This window comes from Papaver somniferum, chromosome 11, assembly GCF_003573695.1.
Source record: "Papaver somniferum cultivar HN1 chromosome 11, ASM357369v1, whole genome shotgun sequence".
Lineage (NCBI taxonomy): Eukaryota > Viridiplantae > Streptophyta > Magnoliopsida > Ranunculales > Papaveraceae > Papaver > Papaver somniferum.
Genome location: NC_039368.1, coordinates 49,120,030 through 49,145,314, shown reverse-complemented (window position 1 = coordinate 49,145,314; position 25,285 = coordinate 49,120,030). Strand labels below are relative to the sequence as shown.

General features: G+C 36.6%; 2 protein-coding genes across 2 annotated transcripts; both read left to right on the top strand.

The window, feature by feature from the left end:
* Positions 1-10,928: 10,928 nt before the first annotated feature.
* On the top strand, positions 10,929-15,631 carry LOC113322231 (UPF0061 protein azo1574-like). The gene is made up of 8 exons (XM_026570289.1): positions 10,929-11,334; positions 11,986-12,095; positions 12,335-12,391; positions 12,565-12,864; positions 13,023-13,270; positions 13,607-13,913; positions 14,007-14,280; positions 15,146-15,631. The coding sequence occupies exons 1-8, from the start codon at positions 10,993-10,995 to the stop codon at positions 15,398-15,400; spliced, it is 1,893 nt and encodes a 630-aa protein (XP_026426074.1). The 5' UTR covers positions 10,929-10,992; the 3' UTR covers positions 15,401-15,631.
* A 4,418-nt stretch (positions 15,632-20,049) lies between these two features.
* Positions 20,050-22,718, top strand: LOC113324400. Its single transcript, XM_026572719.1, has 5 exons — positions 20,050-20,613; positions 20,714-20,945; positions 21,120-21,401; positions 21,495-21,743; positions 21,856-22,718. Exons 1-5 carry the CDS (start codon positions 20,050-20,052, stop codon positions 22,716-22,718), a joined length of 2,190 nt encoding a protein of 729 aa, XP_026428504.1.
* Positions 22,719-25,285: the final 2,567 nt, after the last annotated feature.

Genomic DNA, 25,285 nt, shown 5'->3' with positions numbered 1-25,285 from the left:
GGAAATATGAGAATCCAAGGAATGGAATGCAACTACCTCATCAAGTGTGGCAATAATACAGGTTCATGTTGGATTTCGACCAAATTAGTTTAGGTTTATTGTTTTCTTTGCCTTAGTCTAGATGAGGTTGTTTGAAACTAAAAAGTTAGGGTGCAAATATAATCACCTAAATATGAGGAACATAAAAAGACATTTATAATTTAAATAGATAATAAAAATAAATAATGAAAATGTGTATTAATTGCTATTTTTATTAGTAGTACTAATATAGGTTTTATAATAAACATTTGGAGAAAGAATTTTAGAGATTAGAAAAATAAGAATGCAAAAGGAGAAAGGGATGAAGCTTGAGTTTTTAAAGAAGAAGGCTATGGAGAATCCATAGGAGATTGTGGCTAATTAAAAATGTGAAACCCTTTCTCTTTTGGTGTTTATCTTTGTTGTTTATTTCGTATGCCTTTGTATCGTTAGGTTTCTGTAATTTATTTGAATAGCATAGTTAGGAATCATTTTTTAAAGTTTGAGAATTTTCCAACGTAAATTCACCGTTGAATGTTTCTTGTAATCTGGATGATGATTTCTGGAAAATCTGTACAGTTCCTCTTTGTCATGTTTTTGATTGATTTACCTAATCTGAAAGATTTTAGAATGATTTGTAGTCTTAATAAAATTTGTAGATTTATGGTTTATATTTTATTGTGAGTTTGATTTGTCCAATTTTAGATTACGTTGAATTTATAGCGAATATTTTGGTAAAATGATGTAACCTGCCCAGTTTTTATTATGATAATATAAAATCATTATATTTTAGTTGATCCGTTAGTTTTCTGTGAATTTTGGATATGTTATTGTTGATTGACTCAAGCATGCTCTTGTAAGAATTCAAGACGATCGGATCAAGTTATCACTATGAAACCTATAACATGACATTATGCATTTAATGTGTTTGCTTAAAAGCTTATAAGAAATACTTGTTGTTTATCGTATGTTTCTAAGCCATGATTTGCTTGTATTGTTTGTAAAAATTATCTACAAATTAGAAATGAGTTCATGTTTTTCCGTTAGATGCAACATGGTTCCATGCTAACATAGGATAATAATCCACGAGAGTTAAATGGGTAACGATCACAAGATTGCATAGGATAGTGTCCATCGATGACGACTGTCAGTGCCGAGTTATACGATAGGTGGGTGTATGAACCAAGGACATTCGTACCATGAACTCATGTGTCAAATATAATTGGATTAATTGTTAAAAATGTTACCGGTGTTATGAACTCATGTTATGGAATTCAAATGGATGAATTGTTGACAACATAATTGTTGTGAATTGATATATTGAATCATCAATTGGACTATTTGTCAAAAATATTATTGATATTGTGAGCTTGTTTCAAAATCTCTTGTTGAATGTTCTGCTTGATTAATTAATATTTTTTCACATCTTTTGAGAATGGGAATGCATTCAATTGATCTGTCATTTCATCCCAATTGACATTCTTGCAGATTTCACGGAAGTTGGAAGTAGAAACTATGAAGTTAGCTTGAAATGTCATTTGAATTAATATTATTTTTGAAAATGTTGTTAAAGATGATTAGTGAATTCATATGTTTAAACTCATGTTAGAAAGGTTAAATTATGTTTTTTGCAATAAATAAACTAGATAAGTAATATGCATAAGTCTTTTTTCGACCCGTAATTCTTCGAGTTCGGATCTTCATATGGGTTTGACCCCGGTCCGGAACTTGGGGTGCTACAAATCACCTATTGCATCGTATTGCCGCGAGCCAGATGATACGAGTTAACAAAATATCGCAACCACCTCGCAACTATATGATATGAGCGACAAAGTTCTTGACCACTTTTCTACAACTCATTGTGCTTGTTTACTTTCCATTTTTCGTACCTTTAAGGGAACAAGCGTGGACCATAGTTCATCATGCCGGTACTATAAACTAAAGACAACTCGTGTAACAAGGCCAAATCCAAGAAAAGCCCGTATAGGCCAAAAGGTCCTTCAAAAATGATTTGCAAATGTGTGCATAATTGGCCTTTCCTTTGGAATGCATCACAGCGGTGAATTCTTGTTTTAGTAACGTTGTATCCATGATGCATACGCACCATGTAGCTCTTTCAAGTAAGCAACACAGCATAATGATTCTTTCACATCAAATATGCTTCATTAGCCAAGCTTCATAAGTTTAAGAATACATCTCTGCTTAATGCACCTTTATCCAATACCCCATCCCTGCATATATCTTATTAACATTTTAACGACTAGAAAACCAAGAAAGGATGGAGATGTACCAAGTAACAATTGCTATCGCGACAACGAGTTTCGTAAATTGCACCATGGTGGTGTATAACCAGTTTTTTCCTAATGGTGAAATATCGCTCTTGGACTTGCTCTCGACTACACGAACTTGTTGTAGTCAATTTGTATAACGCCTTAATTACGAGAGTATTCAAAACTGGACTGCGTCCCGTGGTTTTTCTTCCTTGCAATTTTCTTCGTTAACAAAATCTTGTTGTGTGATTTACTTTACTTTCGCGTTACATTGTAGTCTTTATAATTAAAAATTAAATACATTTTTATATTAATCAACACTTGGTTTGATCCCATAAATTGGTTCGGATTCTAACTTACGGTATCTACCAAGTGTACATCTTATTTAATTAAGTAATCTCTTTGACAGTTCATTTCTATATTAGATTACACAAGGTGTGTCTAGCATAGATTGACATCGACAATATAGCGGTGTACTTGGTGTACTCATCATTTCATTTTCTCTCTAGTTATAACTAGGAAAAAAAATGATGGCTTTGAGTAAGTTTTTTTTTTTCCAAAGAGATAATAGTGGTAAGGGAATCAAGAGGCTTAAGTTAGTAAATACGATGCTAAACACTATATGGGTTTAGCAGAGAAAAAGTCTTCATACCTACAATAAAAATGAAGGAAACCATCAGGCTCCCAATCCTACAAACTGTGACAGAAATGCATGTGTTAGTTGATGTATCCATTACAATTTTTTTTACTAGGCTCATTTAGTGATTGAACTTTATCAGGAGATTGTGAAACCAGTGCTACCTTTTTGGCTTAATTCTTTCACAACCCTTTTAGTTTTAGATTATGATAGTTAATTTAATATTTGTCTTCAACATGTCCAGTTTGTTGTATTGCGGGAAAATTTAACCATACCTTATTTGTCATTATACTTTCATTTTATTTGCTTTATTGCTTGAAAAATAGTATCAATTGATAACACCTTCAACTTCTTATGTATACTCATGGAGTCTAAAGATATACCTCACAAATAACATAATCATGCAAGTCTAAAAATTATACCGATTCTGGAATTCTTAGGTATATTCTTACACTCTATGGTTGTCTGATTATTTCAAGTTGTACCACACGAACCATCTTTCTTCAATGAGGCCAACCATATAAAATTGTTTCATAACAACTTTCTTCAACCCCTTTCACAACAATGCTCCCTTACTTAGATGTTGCCTCCAATAAGCTTTCCACCATATTAAAGCATTTTGAACCATATTTAAAGAAACAAAAATATGTGTATAGACGTTCTGTAATACCCAAATTCGACAGGTAGGTTTCGCTGATTAAAATATAAGTATCAAGTTTATCCTTTCATAACACCGAGGCCTTTTTAGCCCAACTGGATCCAAAATTTGAAAAAATCTTTGTAGTTAAGCATGCCCAAGCAGGAGTAATCCATGGATGGTTGACCTCCTGGGAAGCTGTTGTTGGATACCCGCAGTGGTGCTCTTTGAAAACCCCACACTGCTGGAGTATCAGTGGAGGGTCGGATCATTAGAAATGGTATCAAAGCCTGCGAATGTTCACCTGCCGAGGGTGAGAGAATAGGTTGGGCTCTTGATTAACATGAAACTCGAAAATATGGAGTTGAATATATATTTCGAACCCGAGGACGGCTCGAATTAAATGTGGTGGTATTGTAATACCCGATTAAGCATGTAGGGTTCGCTGATTGGAATATAGGTATGAAGACCCTCAGAAATTATTATTGTATGTAGGATGCGGGGATTGCCGATCTCTGAAGCCATTATCCCTGGATTACGCCCACCCGAGCACGCTTAATTGTGGAGCTTTTTGCCAACTCTGGAGCTATTAACCGAGTAGTATATTTCTATCAAATTATTCAATTTTTCAACATCGACACTTCCATGCTGGATGACTGTAATAAATAAGTGGGTACAATATCGATAGAGGGTCGGGTCATTTTATCCAATTATTCAATTTTTTCAACATAGGCACACCCATCATAAAAAAGAATATCAATACCAATTTCAGTTTTCAAATTCTCAGCATGATTCACAAACTTACCTCTAGATTTTGGTTCTGCCGAGCCTTTAAGGAAATCACCTTCTTATCTCACTGTGTCCCCTATTTATTTTTCTTTCTAACCCGGAGATGGAGACCAATTTTTCTTCGTAGTTTTCGATTTCGTTGAGGATAATTTGAATCAACTTCATATATGTATTTAATGTATCAACCTCCTCTTCAGTATTTTTTGGTTCTTTAGGCTCAGGGTTTTCGCCTGACTTCGTATATGGGGTCCTCTTGTTCTTTGAACGTTTTTTTTTAGCAACTCATAAATGATTTATAGAGAGATCTAGTGAAGACCATAAACCACATTAATCTCTAAATAAAACCCAAATTGTCTCTGATACCAACTTGACACGTATGATCTCTGTACCTTGTAACTATTATTGTAAAAATAGAGTTTCAAAGCAATAATATATGAAATCGACAAAAGGAAACACACAAGAATAACATTGAAAGAAAATATTTAAAACAGATTATGAATCCGAAAACTATTACAAATTATCTCTTCGTTACGCTAACAAACTCTCCAAACAGTAACAAACCTAAACCTATTTTACTAACCTTGTTTCTCAACAATACTACTAGTAGTTGTCTTACAAGCCTCTTTATGTTTATCCATGAGCTAGGCGTTCCTAGTTATAGCCTTGTCGACATACTAATTCTGTTTTAGTTTGGTTTCCAAAATCTAATAGGGAGTTGTTTCCTTATATAGGATACTGACGTGAGAATCAATATCTTACCTAAATTAGACTTTTATCCTCAATTTAATTTGAGGGTTAATAGGTTTATAAAAAATAAATAAAGAGGATATACATTATCACACCCACTCTATTGAATATGCATGTCTTTCCTCTCTATATTCTCTTACTATCGAAGATCAAACAATGTATGAGAATATGCGGCTATGGCCCAGGCCATAAATGATTCAGATTTTAGTTTTTGAAGATGCTTAGACGAGTTGAAAATTTTGGATATCACTTGTTTTTTGGGATTTTGGGGAGAAAACTGCCGATATTATTAAAGGTGAAGATTCACATATTAGAGCCAAAAAGTAACACGTTCTCTGCAGACTCATGTTACAAATCTTTGAAAACATGTGATGTTCATAGATTTTTATGAATAACATATATGACATCATATAATTTTAATGGGTTTTCTGGTTTAAATGTATGTTATAATGAAGCTTCAATGTTGGATATTTTAAGTCAGATAGGTTTAAGTACTACCGCTTTCTTATTGTGCAATATATTTATGGAAAAAAAGAACCCACCTTTCAATTAATTACTTTATTAAAAACACTAAGCTAAAATAATAGCGCTTACAATGAGATCCAAAAGAAAATATTGACAATTGACAGTTAAAAATCGATATTTACATTGTGCAATAAAACTATTATTTAATTTAGTGGTGATTTTATCTCTATTTGGGAGCAGTAGTTAGCTTTTAAGTGACTAAGTTTTGGCGCCGACTAAGAGGTTATTTCAACTCAACCTTATGCAATCAGGAAAAAAAATCAGTTAGTTATGTTTTAGTTTGATTTCTCTTTTTTTTTTTGGGTGTTCTTTAAGTTCATGCTCCGTCCTTACTTGCAAAAAATTTATCCGTTTTCAGTACTTTATTTGAGTTGCTTTACGTAGCTTAAACTCCTTTATATGCACTTTACTTACACAAGACAACAACAAGATAAGTTGTTCAGTAAGTTCTTCGCTTGAGGGACACATATGAAAACTCACCCAAAGATCACAGTCAAAACCCTTGTAGATAAGTTAGTTAATATTTTCAACAAAAAACTATCAACTGTTTTATTATTATTATTATGTTCATGCAAGACAAACATGTTTTCTAAAGTACTTATATATAGTGTCCGAAGATAGTATAAATACTTCGAAAGCGCGTTGGTAGGTACATAAAACATCTCCAATCCAAATATTAGCCTACCTTAACCTTGAAAAAGAAAAATTCATCACCCATGACCTGTATACCATGGTAGTTATTGTCAGTATTTACGATTTAGATACATATTATAATTTTGTGAAGTTGTCTTGAGTTACGTCGTTTGGACCAGCTAACTGATAGCTATGTTAGAGTCCAAACTACTTGAGTCCCTCATAAAGCGTAACTATATTGTTCGGCCCTGCTCGATAATAACTATGGATGGACACTAAAAACCTCAAACAGATCCATCATGGTCCGTCCATTTAGCACCTCGAAACATTAGAGAAAGCATAAACTAGCACATTGTTGAGAGAAATAACCCAAATGAGAATGATAATTCAATACGTCTACAATGAAGGATACATCGGATACGACTATACGAAGAACGATACGACCCTAGATAAGATGAGGGGAAAATCTTCAAACCTACGAGCATACGACTGTAGCGACTCAGAGATGGACTTCAATTCCACGAATGAGAGCAACAAGAAGTGTAAATCGGAAGCGTAGCGACAAGGTCAGACAAAAAGAAAGAAAGTACCAAAAAGTATCAAAAGTTAAGCAAGAAGCTAGATACCAAACGCCTCCCAAAGAATATGAAAACGGTACAAGGCAGTAAAAAAATAAGTGACGGATATCAAATAGTTGCAGTACTGAACAAGTTGTACGAAATATACAGTTTGCATCAAGACTCTAACAGATTCAATGACAGTAAACAAACAAGACAAACAAAGATGACAAAAACAGGATGCAGATAGAATATGAAGAAGTTACAAAAACGATAATTGTGAGAAAAAGACCACAAATGGCGCAAAAAAATAGGCACTAGATGAAAATGACTAGATATTAGGAGTTAAGAATTTATTTTGGCGGCATACCTCAGAAAAGACAATCCTAAAACACTACGATTAGCGAATAGGTCACTAGTTTACAACTATCTCAATATGAAAGGAGTAATTGGTTATTTACCTTTTCATAAAATTTTCTTCTTATAAATTTATAGTGAAAATAGATTATTATAGCCTTTCTTGAACATGTATGGTCGACCATCGAAACAAAAACAGCGAAAGCTTGGTAAATACGTGCTTAATTAAATGCCCCCTAGACTGGCAATATGGGGGGATGTGGAACTAAAGGCCTGTATGAAGCAGAAAAATGGGCCAAAAATGATCTGAGTGTCTTACAAATGTCATGTAGAGGCAATGCAGCTAATTCCCCACTGAAACCAAACAAGATAAAGCAAAAATGGACGAAAAAAGTCTGACAATGTGAAGGTTATCCAATGGGAAAGTGTCTATCCGGAGATAAACCCACAATACAAATAACAAAATGGGAATGAAGTGACATCAAGCTTCACTCGATCCGGAAAAGAAAAAGTATATTCGTCAATATTTTCCATGTACAGAGAAGCAATGGCAAAAAATATCAAGAAATAAAAGCAACGGCTAGAGAAGCTTCTGAAGAGAAACGCAGTGGCGAAGCATCCCCAACCAGCGAGAATGATACAACACTTATGGACAATATCAAAAATATCCAGATTCGCCTTCACCATAATCTCCTCAACATCGTTATACTTAGCCTTCTCACCAGGCACGGGAAGCGAATCCCTGCCACCAGCTACCACAAAAAAATAAAAAATTTCCCAGTATCAATTTCTATTCTTAGACCACGCCTAGTTGCATCCTCAAATAAAGCAGTCCTCCTTCTCAAAACCTAGGGCCTCCCCTGAGTTTCATTCGCAAGACGATCAACAAGTGCTTACAAAAACCGAATAGTAAGAAAGAATCATAAGAAGAAAAAACATCGAAGAAAACCAGACAATACCCTCGAAACCGACATAAACGTGGAACCACAGTAAAATTAGCACACATGCCAATCACCAAGCTTCAATGGATAAGGAGAACTACAAACAACTCATCAAGAGCTGCAACGAAAGGATCAAGAATCAACTTACTCAACAAGATCCTCATCATGAACAAGATCTACGTTGCTAGGAACCCGATCATAAACCTTTTGATGTAAAACATTATTAACTAAGGTAACATACCTACGATGATCTCCTGAAAATAATTACCTCGTCAAACTAGCGAGTACTCGCTTGGATATCGTTGTGGAGAGCGATTTTAACTGCTCTGCGCTCAATTATTTATTTTCAGCTGATTATTTTTATATCACAACACGTACAAACCAATATTTTAACATAAGCTATTATTTTATCCCACTTAAACTATAACATCACTAATCAAGGTAACAAACTAACTAAGGTAACAGACTAACTAAGATAACTACGCTATAATTTTTACATTGGTGGTAGGAACCCATCAGAAACCTCTTGATGTTAAACGTCACTAATAACAGACCTCCGATGATCTCCTGAAAACAGTCGTCTTGTCAAACTAGCGAGTACTCGCTTGGATATCGCCTTAGAGAACGATTTTAACTACTATACGCTCATTTTTTTTTCCATCTAATCATTTTTATATCACAACACATACAAACCAGTATTTTAACATGATCTATACTTTTATCCCACTTAAACGGCAACGTGAAAGCATAATTTTACATTGCTGCAACAAAACTAGTCACAAAACACCAAGGTGACCAAACTAGTAGTACAAATAATCCAGCCATATTATTTTTAAATAAATAAAAACCATTTGATTAAAAAGTGGCACAAAAACTCCAGGTGAAATAATAATGAGTAAATTTAGTATTTATTACTTTAAAAAAAAGCCAAACATACCCTTTTTATCTTTTCTTCTTCATCTTCTTCTTCTTTCCTTTCCTTTTTCTTCTTTCTTCCGCCTCCTTCTCACCACCACCATCACCACCAGCAACAACAAATATCTTCACGAACACTAGTAGCAACACCTCCATCACCACCAGCAGCAACACCTCCATCTCCTCCACGAATGCCTCCGTCTCCTCTACGAACATCTCTGTATCTTTTATTCTTCTTTTATGTTCAGATCTATCACCAACAGTAGCTCCGCCACCACCAAACCAGCCGTTATGTCCCGATCCGTCACCAACAACACCTCCATCTTCTCCACGAACACCTCCTTATCTTTTCTTATACTTTTAGGTTCAGATCTATCACCAACAGTAGCTTCGCCACCATCAAACCAGCCGCTATGTCCAGATCCGCCACCAATAACACCTTTGTCTCCTTCATTAACACCATCATTACCTTCTTCTCTTTCTACGTCCTGATTTTCCATCAACAACACCGCCTCCTCTTATTTTTTGTTTTTCCCACCACTACATGTCAGATCCGCCACCAACACTACTTCTGCCTCCTCCTTCTATCATCTAAAACTATCACCAATACATTCAAATTGGTTTCATCAAATTCTGACAGTTTTGGTTGGTGAAAACAGTACATTTATGATGAAACCAAATTTGGTTTCATCAAAAACTTGCCTATTTTCTATCACGAAATCAAAGATTTTAATGATAAAACCAAATTTTGGTTTCACCTGATTTTTGCCTAGTTTATTCGGCCTGACTTTTAAGTCGGCGTGTTTGGTTTAATCATTGATGTTATGTTGGTAAAATCACAATATTTATAAAAAGGATGAAACCTATTCGTATTTTTTTTTCATTTTGTTGAATATTGATCTCTATGAAACCAATTTTTGATGGTGAGGCACAAGTGGATTGTTTTTTCTTGAAACTAATTTTAGTTGAGGAGGTAAGTGGTGGTTGTGGTGGCGATGGGGATGGTGCAGTTGAAGGTGGTGGTAGGTTTCATTTTTCCTTCTTTCTTCATTCTCCTTTATTTTATGATGAAACCAAATTTTGGTTTCATCTGATTTTTTTCTAGTTTATTCGGCCTGACTTGGAAGTCGGCGTGTTTGGTTTCATCATTGAAGTTGTGTTGGTGAAATGACAATATATAGAAAAATGATGAAACCAAATTTTGGTTTCATCTAATTTCGGTGAAACCGATTTTGGTTTCATCATTTATTCTGTTTGGTTTTATAATTTTCTTCTCATTTTGTTGAATACTGATCAATGAAACTCATTTTTTGTGGAAGTGGCGGCTAGTTGGTGCTGGTGGCGGCTAGCGATAATGGTGGTGTTTCTCGGCGGCGGTGGTTTGTGGTGGTGGTCGGCGTTGGCGGCGACGGCGCAGTGGTGGTCGTCGGCGGTGGCGCGGTGGTGGTGGATGACGACGACGGTGGTTGGCGATGGTGGTGGCGCGGTGGTCGGTGATGGTGGTGGTCGGCGGCGACCATTGGTGGTGCTAGTTGCTGGTGGTGGGTTGTTGTTGGTGATTACAAAAATTAAAAGTGATGTTGATTTTTATTTTTTTGGGGTGATTTAAAACTAGAAGGGTAATATATACAGTTTATGTTAAATAAGATTTTTGTGAACATTTTATTTTGTTGGAGTTTTTGTATATAGATAGTGACACCTTTAGGGTTATAACTCGCGGCCCGTTGCTGCAAACAGGGTACCAAATTCTTGAGGGAGTTGCTAATCCATTTGGTCTATGGATGACCATTGTGAAATTTCTTAGCCTATTACCTTTCGGGTGTTTAACGGCCAAGATTTAGATTTACGTGGTGTAGTAATTGCCACTTACTCTTATCTAATGCTCCGTCATGTACCGGTATGAATACCTCTTCCATTCTCTGGAGACTAGAGTATTAGACGATATTTAGGCACAAGGGAAAAAAATATGTTAGCAACAACGCTTCCTCTGCGTTTACACTTTCTCTCTCCAAAACTGATACTGCGACCCCCATTGTTTCCGGTACATTTCCGACACACTGATATCAAAACCCTGATTAACCCACGTGGATGTAACAAGCTGTTCTGTTCAATGAGTAGTGATTTGATGGATTCTTCATCTACTACTAAAGATGGAAATTTGTCGGTCCATTCGATTACAGATGATTTGAAAAATCAAAGCTTATCAGAAGAAAAGAAACTTAAATTAAAGCTTGAAGATTTAAAGTGGGATCATTCATTTGTTCGTGAGTTGCCCGGAGATCCAAGAACTGATACCTTACCTCGTCAGGTATGGGCAAAAAAAGAACACTGTTTTTTTTTTTTTTTTTTTTTTTTTGAAATTGATATATTGGGGAAGTGAAAATATGTTAGCATATGAATATCCATAAACTTTCATTTTCTCTTTTGCAAAGATAAGATATTCTGGATTAGGTTTTGGTTTTTCTAGGGTAGACCAGTTGGAATCTCTACCTGAATAAGATGGTTTCTCTTTTTAGTTATGCCCATATTAGTTCCTAGATGCTTTTATTTTGAACACTATTGTTAGTCTCAATCTGAAAATAAAAAATAAAGTTATGATTTTCAGTAGAAAAGAAAACGATTGAAGTTTGAAATACTAGTGTTCTGAAGTAGATTGCCCCTGCTGCGGAACTCATAATTTTTCGGGCTGACACTTCCTGAGTTGCAAGGACCAGGTACAAGAAGGTGGTGCTGTGGTGTTAGTACCCCTATACTGTACCTGCTCATGCACCACTTCTCTCAATATATTTCTTCTAGAGAAGACTTGGCAGATGTCAAAGATCTAATAAGTCTTGTGGAAACAAAAGGCTGATGGAAACCCATAGCCTGTTTGTTAACCATTGAGATTGGCGTCCAGTGATTCCTTCGTTAACTTTCTTAAAGTTGTTTGTTTTCTGTTGCTGTGTGTTGTACTTAACAGGTATTTCATGCTTGTTATTCGAAAGTATCCCCTTCAGTTGAAGTAGAGAACCCTGAGCTTATTGCTTGGTCAGAATCAGTTGCGGAGTTGCTTGATTTAGATCCCAAGGAGTGAGTATCTTCTTAAACCTCTTATAACATGAAAAAAACATAGTTAATCGATATTATTATGGGTCACCTAGAAAAGAAATTCTGTCTTCCTATTATTTCTGTTGCCTTTTATTTGATCATTTCTACTTTTACTTTTTTATTTCCACGCCTTTGTCGAACAGTGATCCAGGTGTGTTGCTTTTTCATGCATGATGCATCTTTACTGCTCACCCTCACATCAACCTCTTTTTGGCTTTCAGATTTGAAAGGTCGGATTTTGCACTTAAATTCTCCGGGGCGTCTCCTCTGGAAGGAGGGTAGGTTTCATTTTTGGACTTTTTTTTTTTTTTTTTTTTTTTTTTTTTTTTTTTCTTTTTGATTTTTAATTTTACCATTGTTATGCTAATAAAATACATACATATTAGCTTCTTAATGATCAATGGCTTCGCTGCTATGTTACAATCGCTTCCTGAGTGCTTTCTCTTTACAGCCTGTCCTATGCTCAATGCTATGGTGGACATCAGTTTGGCACATGGGCTGGTCAGCTAGGTGATGGTCGTGCAGTAACACTAGGAGAGCTTCTGAATTCTCAGGGGGAAAGGTGGGACCTGCAGCTTAAAGGTGCGGGTAAGACTCCATACAGCCGGTTTGCTGATGGACTTGCAGTTCTACGTAGTAGCGTCCGAGAATTCCTTTGCAGTGAAGCAATGCATGGTTTGGGAATTCCAACAACCCGTGCTCTTTGTCTTGTCACTACTGGAAAATCTGTTACAAGGGACATGTTTTATGAGTACGTCCTTTCAGGAGACGTTGATTTGTTATATGTTACTCTAAGAAGTCATCTTTCTGTATTCTGTTGTTTCGGCTGAAAGATTACATGCATCATTTCATAATGGCTCTTCAGATTTATTTTTCTATTTTCTAATGAAACTTATCTCCTTCATGTAGTGGTAATCCAAAGGATGAGCCTGGTGCGGTTGTTTGCAGAGTTGCCCAGTCATTCTTGCGCTTTGGATCATATCAGTTGCATGCCTCTAGACGCAAAGAAGACCTTGACATAGTTCGTACTTTGGCAGACTACACCATCAAACATCACTTCCCCCATATTGAGAACATGTGCAAGACGGAGAGCTTATCTTTCTCAACAGGCATGCAGGGGACTTCAGTTGTAGATTTGACATCTAATAAGTATGCAGGTATTTCTCTCTGTCCATTTGACATCTAATAAGCATGCAGGTATCAGTGGTGTTATATTGGAATCCAGAATATAACACAAAATACACACACAAACACCGAACACGCACATATAGAATTGATGAGTCATTTTTAGGTTGGTATTTTCTTGGTTGAGAAGATTGTCACATTCCATTGTTTATTTTATAATATGTAGTGCTCATTTAGGTCTATTTTTCTTTTTCTTGTTTTATGACATTTTCGTCTTCTTCACTCACAAAATTATACGAACACATAGTTCCTGTAAGCAAAGGTGATGAATATAAACATTTTCCTGCTCTTAATATGGTTTATTGCAGCCTGGGTAGTCGAGGTTGCTGAACGTACTGCTTCCTTAATTGCAAGTTGGCAGGGGGTTGGATTCACTCATGGCGTACTCAATACAGATAATATGAGTGCGCTGGGTCTAACCATTGATTATGGACCTTTCGGCTTTCTGGATGCTTTTGATCCGAGTTACACCCCAAATACCACAGACCTTCCTGGAAGAAGGTACTGTTTTGCAAACCAGCCTGATATTGGCTTGTGGAATATCGCACAGTTCTCCTCAATGTTAGCAGCTGCGGAATTGATTACTGAAGAGGAGTCCAACTATGCCATGGAAAGGTACTCTCTTCTTTTTTCCCCCTTTCCCCTTAACAATGTATTAGATGTACAGGAAGTGAGTCCTGTGATTAATATGACGGGTCCATGGAACAGATATGGGACTAAATTTATGGATCACTATCAGTCTATAATGACCAGAAAACTTGGCCTGCTAAAGTACAACAAACAGTTGGTAAACAAGCTTCTCAACAACATGGCTGTTGATAAGGTTGATTACACAAACTTTTTTCGATTACTTGCCAATATTAAAGCGGACGCAAGCATTTCAGAGGATGAGCTGATTGTTCCACTTAAGGCTGTTTTGCTTGATATGGGAAAGGAGCGTAAAGAGGCATGGATCAGCTGGGTAAAAGCCTACATACAAGAGGTACCGTTCCTTACAGTCTTTGGCTATTTATATATTTTTTTCTCTCTACCGAAGTGTTGTTGACAGAAAGTCCAAAATTTCGTGGAGATAATTACATTAATAAAGTAAGTACTTTCTAGAGTGACGAATCATTCAGGGTATACTAGATAAGTATTGTACAAAAATGTGGATCTACTAAGTCTAGTCACTGTATTATGGTTCTGGAATCATACATGGTTCAAATATTAATGTGAATCTAGTTCTTTATCATCTACAGTGAATAGTGTCTTCAAAAAGTTAGAGCAGAATTGCGTAACTGAAAGCCAACCATGTCTATGTAAATAAAGTGCGCTTTGATAGTTAAAATATGTAAAAGCTTCAACTATTGAAGGTCATTGGCTCCTTGCTGTGGAGGATCTATATAGGGACGACATTGATATGAATCTAGTGCTTTATCATCTACACCGCAATAGTGTCTTCAAAAAATTAGAGCAGAGTTATGTACCTGAAAGCCAACCAAGTCTATGTTAAAAAAGTGCAATCTAGAAGTTAAAATATGTAAAAGCTTCCTCTACCAAAGGTTCTTGCTATGGAAGATCTATATGTCGAGGAGATTACCTCAAACTCTCACTGCTTTACTTCCTGTTAGGTTTAGGCCTTGTTGTACGTTGTTACTCCAGCATATAGGTGTCGTTTTTTTGGTTTTTTGTATCGTTTTTTTGTACCAGTTCACAACATCCTAAAATCAAGGAAGAAAGGGCAGCAGTTATATAATTACGTTGCTATGAAGCCGATGAAATTCATCATAGTGTAAATTATTTTGTGTGGTTGCTTTCAATTTTTTGTTTGTCATGCAAAATGTGACACATATATTCTTGTTTAAAAGCTTGCTGCTAGTGAGATTCCAGACGAGGAGAGGAAGGTTGCAATGAATTCTGTAAACCCTAGATACGTTCTACGGAATTATTTATGCCAAAGTGCCATAGATATGGCTGAACAAGGTGACTATGAAGAACTTCACAGGCTCCTGAAAGTTATGCAGCGGCCATTTGAAGAGCAGCCTGGAATGGAGAAATATGCACGACTTCCTCCTGCGTGGGCTTATCGTCCAGGTGTGTGCATGCTTTCTTGCTCTTCTTAGAGTTAGAGGAGAAAATGATGTATTCTGCTGTGTACATAAACAGTTAAAATTTTCAGTTTATTGCTTTCCAGAAAGAAAGGTTGTGCCCTATTGTTAGGTGACATTTTTTTGCTTACCATAATCATTTCTTGATTGAAGCCGACATCATCTGATGCATTTTTTTGGATTACAGACGGATATATTATTCAAGTAAATCTCTAAATAATGCAGTCTATTTTAATTTATTGTTTTTGTAAATTTCTGAGGTGAACACCCAAATCTCCTTGTGCAAGTACAAACTATGTGCAGCTGCATAATTCAAGGCTCAAGAAACAATGAAGGCGACTTGATAGGGGATATTTAGCTCCTCGCAGAAGTCCTAAACATGTTTAGTCATTTCCTCGCATTTCCCAAGAGTCGTTAGCATTTGGGCTGGTCATGCAAAACTGCTCGACCTTCTCATATTGACGAACTCGAAAAGTACTCGGAAGTATCTCGACCATGTGAACCAACTTATTTTCATAAAAGTATCCTGCTGCATACCTTGTCCGCAGTTGTGTAGGAAAAAAGTGTGTGACAGATACGTGACTGAGAGAAAGGTTAAAGAGAAGTGACGGCGTCTATCCGGGACTTCACACAAAAGCAGCCCTTGCTAATATACGGCCGGAAGGGCGCCACCTTCTTTCCAGCATTTGACCAAGCCCTTTTGTCCCACTTTAGTCGGGTCGGTAAAGTTCTTCGTCAATTTGAGCTTGTTGAGCACATTTGCGATTATATCTTTAATAATGCTATTTGTCCCGACTATTCTTTAATAATGCACACTTGCCGGGTGTATAATTACGTTTTCCCTGCGTCCAAGAGCATAGCACAGTGGTATCCCATCAACTCCAGTATAGAGAAAGTCAGGGGTTCGATCCCCACCGTAGTAGAGGTTTGTATTTATATTTAATTAGTTGTATAGAGGGGTTTAGCGGGGTTGGGTCTAGCGGTGAGACTAATCCAACTTGCTGGATTTGGATAGGGGCCTGGATCCGCCTTTAGCCTATTAAAAAAAATAAATTACGTTTTCCCAAGGACGTTAATATTCCGTTTGGGTACACACCCAAAAATAACTTTTCGATTTTTAAAAATCAAAAAGCAAGTTAACTACTAGATTGAGGTTAGAGGAAGTAAAAATCTCTGTCTTTCAATACGTTATTAATCTCTCTTTCTAAAAATGAAAAAATGTTAAGCCAATAATAAGTATGATTTTGCACATATGGTTGAGTTGAAAACGTTTATCAGATGCAACTTAGTGAATTTCTCAGTAATTTCTTCATTGTTTTTCTTACTGACTTGAGCCTTTCCATTACAAGATTCAGAAGTAAATACATTCAGAAAACCAAATTCATCATTACTCGTATTCAAAATTCCAAAAAAAATTTCAAACATATCCCATCCATGTCTCCCTTTCTTACGGACCAACAATTAGACACCCATTACCCAGTTTACAACCAAATACCCCAGTACCAAGACATCACTAAACTAAACAAACAAATTCTTACCATCGTCAACTTCAACAAGACCAATATCACTACTTTTCATTCACAAAAAGAAACAAAAACTTCTCTTACCAATTCCGGCCGAAAAGAAAGCAACAATAAAAAACTGTTTACCAGCATCACCAGCAATATTCAAAAGACAAGAAGTAAGCATATAGAGAGCCACCTTGGAAAAAACTTGTTAATCATAATCAAACTTTTTTCAAAGTCTGAAAACTTGGCTTCCCTCCATACCCCAAAAGAGAACTTTAATAGTTCTCCTCATTGTAACTCCAGTCTTCGTCCTCCTCATATCGTTCACTTCAGCTGTTACCTGAAGAAGCTGGGGATGTGTCATTATGTCCTGATGACGAACTATCATCATCCTCTTCATCACTTGACGCATCAGGGAGATCCTCATCTGAATCACTAGATTGAGAAACTCGAGAGTGAATTATCATAGGAACTTTCTTTTCCATCCTGAGTTCTCCTTCATGCATGGTCCTGGAAAATATCTTGGGATTGGCTCTCTCAAACTCAAAACGCCGTCGCTGCTTCCAATCAAGATATTTCTGCATCTTTCTCTTATCTTCAGCAGCATCAGAATCTTCCTCACTGGTATTTATCTCTTCTAAGGGGTATTCAAACCCTACATCAGAACCTCCCTCAGAGTCACTTTCAGTCGCACTGCCATACTTTGGACCTTTCTGATGTCTTTGAGATCGCTCCAATTCCTTCCGATCAACTCGTGCTAAATGATGCGGTAACCATGCAGAATGAGTGACTCTGTTTCTTCTTCTTCTCACATCTTCTTATCTTCTTCTTCTCTCTGTCGTTGTGCCTCCTCATTTGCACGCCTATTTATCTCCTCTTGAACTTCATCTCTCAGTCTCATCAATTCATCCATCTTCCGTGAGAAATCTTGAGTTTTGGCAAGATTGTATTGATCGGAATTGGAAGCAACCGTCGGAATGGGATTACTGGAACTTGCCATTTCACAATAAACTATCTCTAAACCTTCTCTCTTCTGGTAATATTGCTAATGGTTATGTTAATTCCCTCAGAAACCCCCCTTTTAAAGCTATAAATTTGCCAAATAACTGCCATTTATGGTTGTTGGTAATCAGTATCGTCGCTTGGTTACTCACGCCCCTTCAAGGCCATGTGTACTCCATCCAACTTCCTCATCATAATTACCCTATAAACCCCTATTTTCAACACCTAACTCCCTCATTAGCCATAAATTTCCTTGGAACTACCTTCAAGTGGTGCATTGGTAGGTCACTTAACTCCCACAAAGCATTTTGGGGTCTAATAAAAATTTTATATTTTTTGCAGACTAGAAGAATGCAACATCAGTCGAGAGGCACCATTGCGGTTTGGGGTTCGTCTTCCAAATGGGTTACTAGCTCTAAAACTAAACCTATGCAACCCATTGAACCACAACAATCCCCTCAAACCAATCAACTACAACATTTGTCCCCCCATCCCCATATTTACTTCCCTTTCTACATCTATACCACCATTATTACGCTTGGCAGTTTGTACCATTATACCTATGTCTATAAAACAAAAAACAAACTCATTAAAAATCCACCAACCCCAACCTACGTCAAGCTTACATACCATCACCTTCTAATCCAGGGGAATCAACAATGTATTATTGCATTTGTCCTCACTTGTCCCTTTCATCATCACACTCACGTGAATATCTCAAAGCTGAAGGCGCAAATAAAGCATGGTTACGAAAGGGACATCTCATATGATAAAAACCCCTCCCAACACAGTCTTTGCAGTACAACAACTACATTACACCAATTTTCTCCCGAAATCTGTCCTGATAATAGTCAACAACTTTCTCATTCCTTTTTTAAGGTTCAAACTTATAAACAAACAAACCTCTCTTGCCTTTTCTCCATCCATATTGTCTGTGATCAATATCAGTACAGTACCAATAAGAGATTCCTTTCTCTACAACTGTATTTTATATTAGTTACCTGCAACACTGATCTAAATCAAATCAAATTCATATATACTCATTTCTCTTACCTGATGGAACTCCCAAACTCTACAGAAAATACTCAAAACTTGGACAAAGATATTCAAACCTTATCTGCTCAAATGTCTGAGAAATTAACCTTACCTTCTAACCTTGCTGAACCTGCCTTCATTGATAAGAAAGTTGTTCTAGCAGAATCTGATAACAATTGGAAATGGTGCATGGTGGGATACCTATTCTATGAAACTCTAGTTCCTACATCCTCCATCAGGTTCTACATTTGCAATAATTGGCCTTTATCTCAACCCCCTACTGTCACCACATTCAGTGGCCTGCGCAACAAAGTTCTTATTCATTTCTTAGCTGAAAACGACTTCAACAAAATCAATTCTCAGAAACCTTGGTTCGTTTGTGGTTATCTAATGGTGTTAAAAGTGGTTCCAACTGAAGGATGGCCAGCAAATCATCAACTCCATTTTTATGAAGAAATAATGTGGTTCATTTTATGCAACATTCCAAACGAGTGTACAGATTTTGAAGATCTACAGAAACTCACCTTCAAAATGGGTGAACTTATTGAAGCTCAAGATCCCTTTGGTAAACATCCTCCAAAGAAGAATGTCAAGGTGTGCCTCCGAATTCCAGTGCATAAAGCTTTTCCAGTGGGCATTCCACTCTTTACCAGTGGTAGAACCCAACCATTTCTGATTGAATGTAGATATATTAAGGTTCCAAGGTATTTTTGCACTTCATGTCGTGTTCTTGATCATAAAGATCAAAACTGTCCATCTTGGAAATTGAAGCAGAAAAAAATCAAAGATCTTGCAGCTTCCAGTAGCAATTATGTTCTCCCAGCTGTCTTAAGACTAATGATGCCTCCTCCAACGGTTACTAAACAAGTAGATTCTCCCTCTACTGCCATTACAGATACCATTATGCAACAAACTAAAACTGTATCCGAAACTCAAATTGAATCTCCTGCTACCATAATGTGTAACAAAGGAAAAGATAAGGATACTGATCAGATAATGGATAATACTATTCAGAAGGGTTTATCAAACACTTTCCAAATGAGTCCATTGTAAACAGATCCACTACTCTGAAGATCTTTGATGTCGGTCCTGTTCAACAACAATCAACTCAGCTGGATAATGGCTTACGAATCATCTTCAAACATGTTACTACTCAAAACGTTACTGTTGAAGCTTCTATTTCTGGTTCTGAGCCAACTCCTAGTAGACCGATTCGTACTACCAACTCTTCAAGAAGGTTTAACTGCTGTTGTCCCAAATACCAATCCAATTATCACTAGAGGAGCTCTTAACTCAACTGAGCATGATGCTCTAGCAAATCTTAAAAAGAAGATTAACCCCAGGGTTGATTTGAGGAAAAGTACAAGAGTTAATTCTAGTTTGGCTATTATAGTGGTCATCCCTGAAGAACTTGACACTACTGAACCTGATTATGCTCAACTGTGTCCTCCAATTACCAAATTGAGGGATTTACCTGCCATTGATCTTTCCACGTGTTCTCTCAATACCCAACCAGTGATTAATTCTTATGGGAGCTACAATGTACCTGCTGACAATTCCCCAAACAACAATGGTTTCCGCAATAATTCTCTTCTCAATGCTGCCACTTCTAGTCTCGATTCTTCCCAAGATGGTGATGATACCAGTGTTTCTCTTGGTGGTGGATCTGACTCTACCACTCAGGTAAATCAACCTCAACCAACCCCCTTAATTGATACTTATAATAATACTATAAACCCTTCCCATGTTAATAACATCAATCTGATTGCTTGGAACATTAGAGGATTTGGAAAAAAAATCTGCTAATAAGGAACTTAGTCTACTATGTAGGAATGTCAACCCATACATCATCTTTCTCTCTGAAACAAAAATGAACAAAGACATGGCTACTAGAAAGTTAAGAAATATGGGATTCCCTTGTACTTTTAACATCCCTAGTATTGGTAGAAGTGGTGGTCTTGCTCTTGCTTGGAAGAAGGAAATTCATCCCAACATTGTTTTATCCAATATGAGGGGTATCTATGTTACATCTACTGACATCATTCACACTAAGACCTGACATATTCATTTCATGTATGGTGAACCCAATAGTAGTTTCAGACAAGCCTTCTGGGAACAACAATGTCAGCAGACTAATGCTCCCTTAGATGAACCTGTTTTCTTCATATGAGATTTTAATGCTCTATTAGGAACTGAAGATAAAAATGGGGGTTTAGAAGTTGATGATCCTGACTTTGAAAATCTTAGAAATTTCTGTTCTGTTTTCAATTTGCATGACCCTGGCTTCTCTGAACCTAGGTTTACTTGGTCCAACATGCAACACGGTCCTGATTTAATTCCTGAAAGATTAGATAGATGTCTCTTAAACCAAACTGCTGAAGATCTTTGTCCTAAACTTCGTGTTAACAATCTCCCCAGGGACTCTTCTGATCATTTCCCAATGCATATAAGTTTTAATTATGAGGATATTTGTATGCCTAGACCCTTTCATTTTATGGCTATGTAGATTGAGGACCCTACCTGCAGAGACATTATTGCTAATTCTTGGTCTGTTAATGTGGTAGGCTCTCCAACCTATAAGCTCAAAGATAAACTGTTAAGTACTAAGAAAGGTCTAAGACATTGGAATAAGTCTTCTTTTGGTAATATTCAAACCAATATATCCACCATTAAGAAAGACTTGGCTGATCCCCAACTCTTTAAACCAACTGATACCGGTAATACTTCTAGACTCAAAGCTATACTTGAGTACCTTTATAACTTAGAAGAATTATATTGGAAAGATAAATCTATGGAGGTTTGGTTCATGGAAGGTGTTCCATAGAATATATCTCTTTAGGAGAAAAAGAAATGCCATCAGCTGGATTAAGAACTCCCTTAATACTATTCTAACTTAAGGAGATAATATTGGAAATTCTTTCATAGACTATTTCAAAAGTCTTTATTCTTCCCATCCTCAGCAGTTTCAGGATGAAATCCTTGATGATTTTCCTATTAAGTTTTCTGCTGAGGATAACACACTCTTAATTATGCCTCTTTCTCTAGAGGAAATAAAGAATGTTGTGTTTCAAATGGGAGGAAAAAAGGCTCCTGGACCTGATGGCTTTACAAGTATTTTTTATCAAAAATACCGGGATATTGTGGGAGATGCTGTTATTGATATGACACAAACATGCTTCAGGATAGAGCATATTGCTAAAGTCTTTAACCATACCAATATTGCTATTATCCCCAAAGTCCCTCTTGCTGAACTTGTTACTCAATACAGACCAATAGGGCTCTGTAATTTTATTTACAAAATTCTTTCAAAAAATCTGGCTAATAGACTCGAACCTTTTATGAATAATATTATTTCCCAAAATAAAATTGCCTTTATTCCTAAGAGGAGTATTTCTGATAATATTTTGTTAGCCAATGAGGCCATATATGCTGTCAATCATAATGACAAAGTTGAAGGCATAGTTGCCGTCAAACTTTATATGTCCAAGGATTATGACAAGCTTGAATGTGATTTCCTAGAAAAGGTCTTAACTAAAATGGGTCTGTATAACCACTGGGTTAAACTCATAAATCAGTGTGTTTCTATTGTATCACACTCTATCATTCTTAATGGTATCCCAACTTGTTTTTTCCAACCTGAAAGAGGGCTTATACAGGGTGATCCCCTTTCTCCCTATCTTTATATCATTTGCTCTGAAGCTCTATCTTCTTACATTGATAGTCTTCAAAAGAAGGTTATTCTAGAAGGCATCAAAGTTTGTAAAGATCCCCCTGAAATGACTTGCTGATGATTCTGTCCTGTTTTCTAAAGCTACTACTCAAAAATTTCAAGTCATCAAAGACCATCTTCAAAAGTATTCTCTGGCTTCAGGGCAAGAAATAAACTTTGAAAAATCTGGTATTTTGTTTAGTAGAAAGATTTCTGAACATAGGAAAGCTCTTTTGGCTAATATTTTAGAAATCTAGAGCAGGGATTTAGGAGAAAAATATCTTGACACTCCTACCGTGTTTCAAGCTTCCAAAATCCAGGCTCACATGGGTATTCTCCAAGCTGTTGATGCCAGAATCTTTATCTGGATTCATAAGCTCTTATCCCAAGCTGCTAGAACTACATTTATCAAACACATTGGCCAGGCTATCCCCCTTTTCAAATGGGAGCCTTTCTAATTCCTAAGCATCTTTGTAAACAAATGGATTCCCACTTTTGCAAATTCTGATGGGGGGAATCTTTAGACCCCAAATGATAGAAAGTTGCATCTGCTTGGCTGGGGCATTTTATGCTCCCCCAAAGCTGAAGGTGGTTGGGATTTAGAAAGACTGAACTAAACAATCTGGCTATGCTTGCTAGGAATACCTTGAAAATCCTAGAAAATCCTAATTGCTTATTGTCCACTGTTCTTAAGGATAGATACTTTCCTAGAACTGATTTCTTGAATGCCAAGTGCACTGGTAAGTGCTCTTGGACTTGGAAGTGTCTACATGCCATCAAGGAACTTATCAAGCCTTTCATTTCTTGGATTGTAGGGGATGGTCAGTTTATTGACCCATGGTGTGACAAATGGATAGCTACTCTGGGTTCTGCTACACCCAACCCTATAGTCCCCCATGATCCTAGTATTAAAGTTTCTTATTTTATTGATTCTAAAACTAGAAGTTGGGATGTGTCTAGACTTAACATCCATTTTGATAATGCTTCTGTTCAGAAGATTATTACCATTCCATTAAGACAACTTTGCACTCCTGATAGGAGGGCTTGGGATCTTTCTAAGAATGGAAAATTTTCTTCTAAATCTGCCTACATGGGTCTCAGAGGCCTTAGGCCCTCCCCATGTAAAAATCTTTGGAAGCGTATTTGGAAAGTGAAAGTTCCTTATAGAATTCAAGTTTTTCTTTGGAGAGCAACTAGAAATGCTTTGCCCTTCAACACTATCCTTCACACTAGAATGCCTATGCATAGTATGGACTGTCCTAGGTTTTTGATCCTCAGGAAACTATTATGCATGCTCTGATCCTTTGTCCCTTTGCTAGCAGAGTCTGGTTCATTTCTGAATTTAATATTAACACTCAGTTTTTTTCAAAACAAGTCCTTCATTGATTGGCTGATTTTCTGGTTAACTGATCCCCAATCTAAACTCCCTGGTGAGAACCAAAGTTTGTTTGTGGCTATCTTATGGTCTATTTGGACCAGTAGAAACAATTTCATCTTCCAAAACATTTCTGAAAACCATACTACCGTCCTATCTAGAGCCAGAGCTATGCTTCTCACTAGGAAAACTTCTTTGCATGTCTCTACTACTATTTCTGTCAGTATTTGTGATAAACGGATGCCCCCTCCTTTGGATGGATGAAATGCAATATTGATGGTACCTTTGATGACTTTTATGGAGCAAATGGTGCAGGGTATATGATGTGGGACTTCTCAAGAAAAGCAACCTTTTGTGCATCCTTAGTCTTTGAGGTATATTCTGCTGAAGAAGCTGAAGCAAGAGCCATATGGGTAGTATTGAAGAAAGATTTGGAGCAACAATTCACTCACATCATCATAGAGAGTGATGCGAAATCCCTTATCGACCAATTTTCAGCAGGAAATTTTGAAGGGAATTCTCGTACAGATGTTATCTTTAAAGACATTCAGCTCTTCTCGTATAAATTAGTTGCTTGTATTTTTAGTTTTCAACCTCGTTATTGTAACTTCATAGCTCATGAGCTAGATCTGTGGGCTAAACGAACTAATTCTACCATGTACTGGTCTACCCCTCCTGTTTGGCTTCTACCTACAGTTGAGGAGGACCATTAGCCTTTTTGAAGGCCTTTGCTTATTTAAAAAAAAAAACACAAAAAAAAAGTGGACTAAGTAAACAGGTTGAATTTTTGTGAAGCAAAATATTTTTACTTCTGACTTATGCTTTTGTTTTCCAAACACGCGATAAAGCAAAATTCATAAATGTCGGCTCCTTTCAAGTAGTAACCTTTTCTACCGAAGCATTTGCCCCTATCTTTACACTTTTCTTTATATCAATATTTTATTATTTTCTCCTTAAATCAGTGATTTATATGTTGATTTTTTATCAAGATTGAAAGGGTTTGTGAGTCTTTGCTAGTTAATAGTTGATTTTGGGAGCAAATAATACAAAAAAACAGAATATTGACTTCAATTATTTAACTTATTGCAGGGGTTTTTGGCCATGTGTGTGCGTCCCATTATATATATAACTAAGGTGTACATCTTAGCGTATAAATAGATGCTTAGATATATGGAATACTACATAGATATCTGATAATTGAGAGTTTTCCTTCTCTTTTCCTGTCTATTTGTCTTCTTCTTTACTCTAGTAATACTACACCACATTGTTAG

Bases quoted from the DNA above. Each gene is read 5' to 3' on its own strand.
- LOC113324400 (XM_026572719.1), top strand. From the start codon at position 20,050: ATGGCTTACGAATCATCTTCAAACATGTTACTACTCAAAACGTTACTG. The intron at 20,614-20,713 runs GTAAATCAACCT...GGAACATTAGAG, and splicing joins GATCTGACTCTACCACTCAG to GATTTGGAAAAAAAATCTGC. The intron at 21,744-21,855 runs GTGTTCCATAGA...ATTCTTTCATAG, and splicing joins GGAGGTTTGGTTCATGGAAG to ACTATTTCAAAAGTCTTTAT.
- LOC113322231 (XM_026570289.1), top strand. From the start codon at position 10,993: ATGTTAGCAACAACGCTTCCTCTGCGTTTACACTTTCTCTCTCCAAAA. The intron at 12,096-12,334 runs GTGAGTATCTTC...TTTGGCTTTCAG, and splicing joins CTTGATTTAGATCCCAAGGA to ATTTGAAAGGTCGGATTTTG. The intron at 12,392-12,564 runs GTAGGTTTCATT...TTCTCTTTACAG, and splicing joins GCGTCTCCTCTGGAAGGAGG to CCTGTCCTATGCTCAATGCT.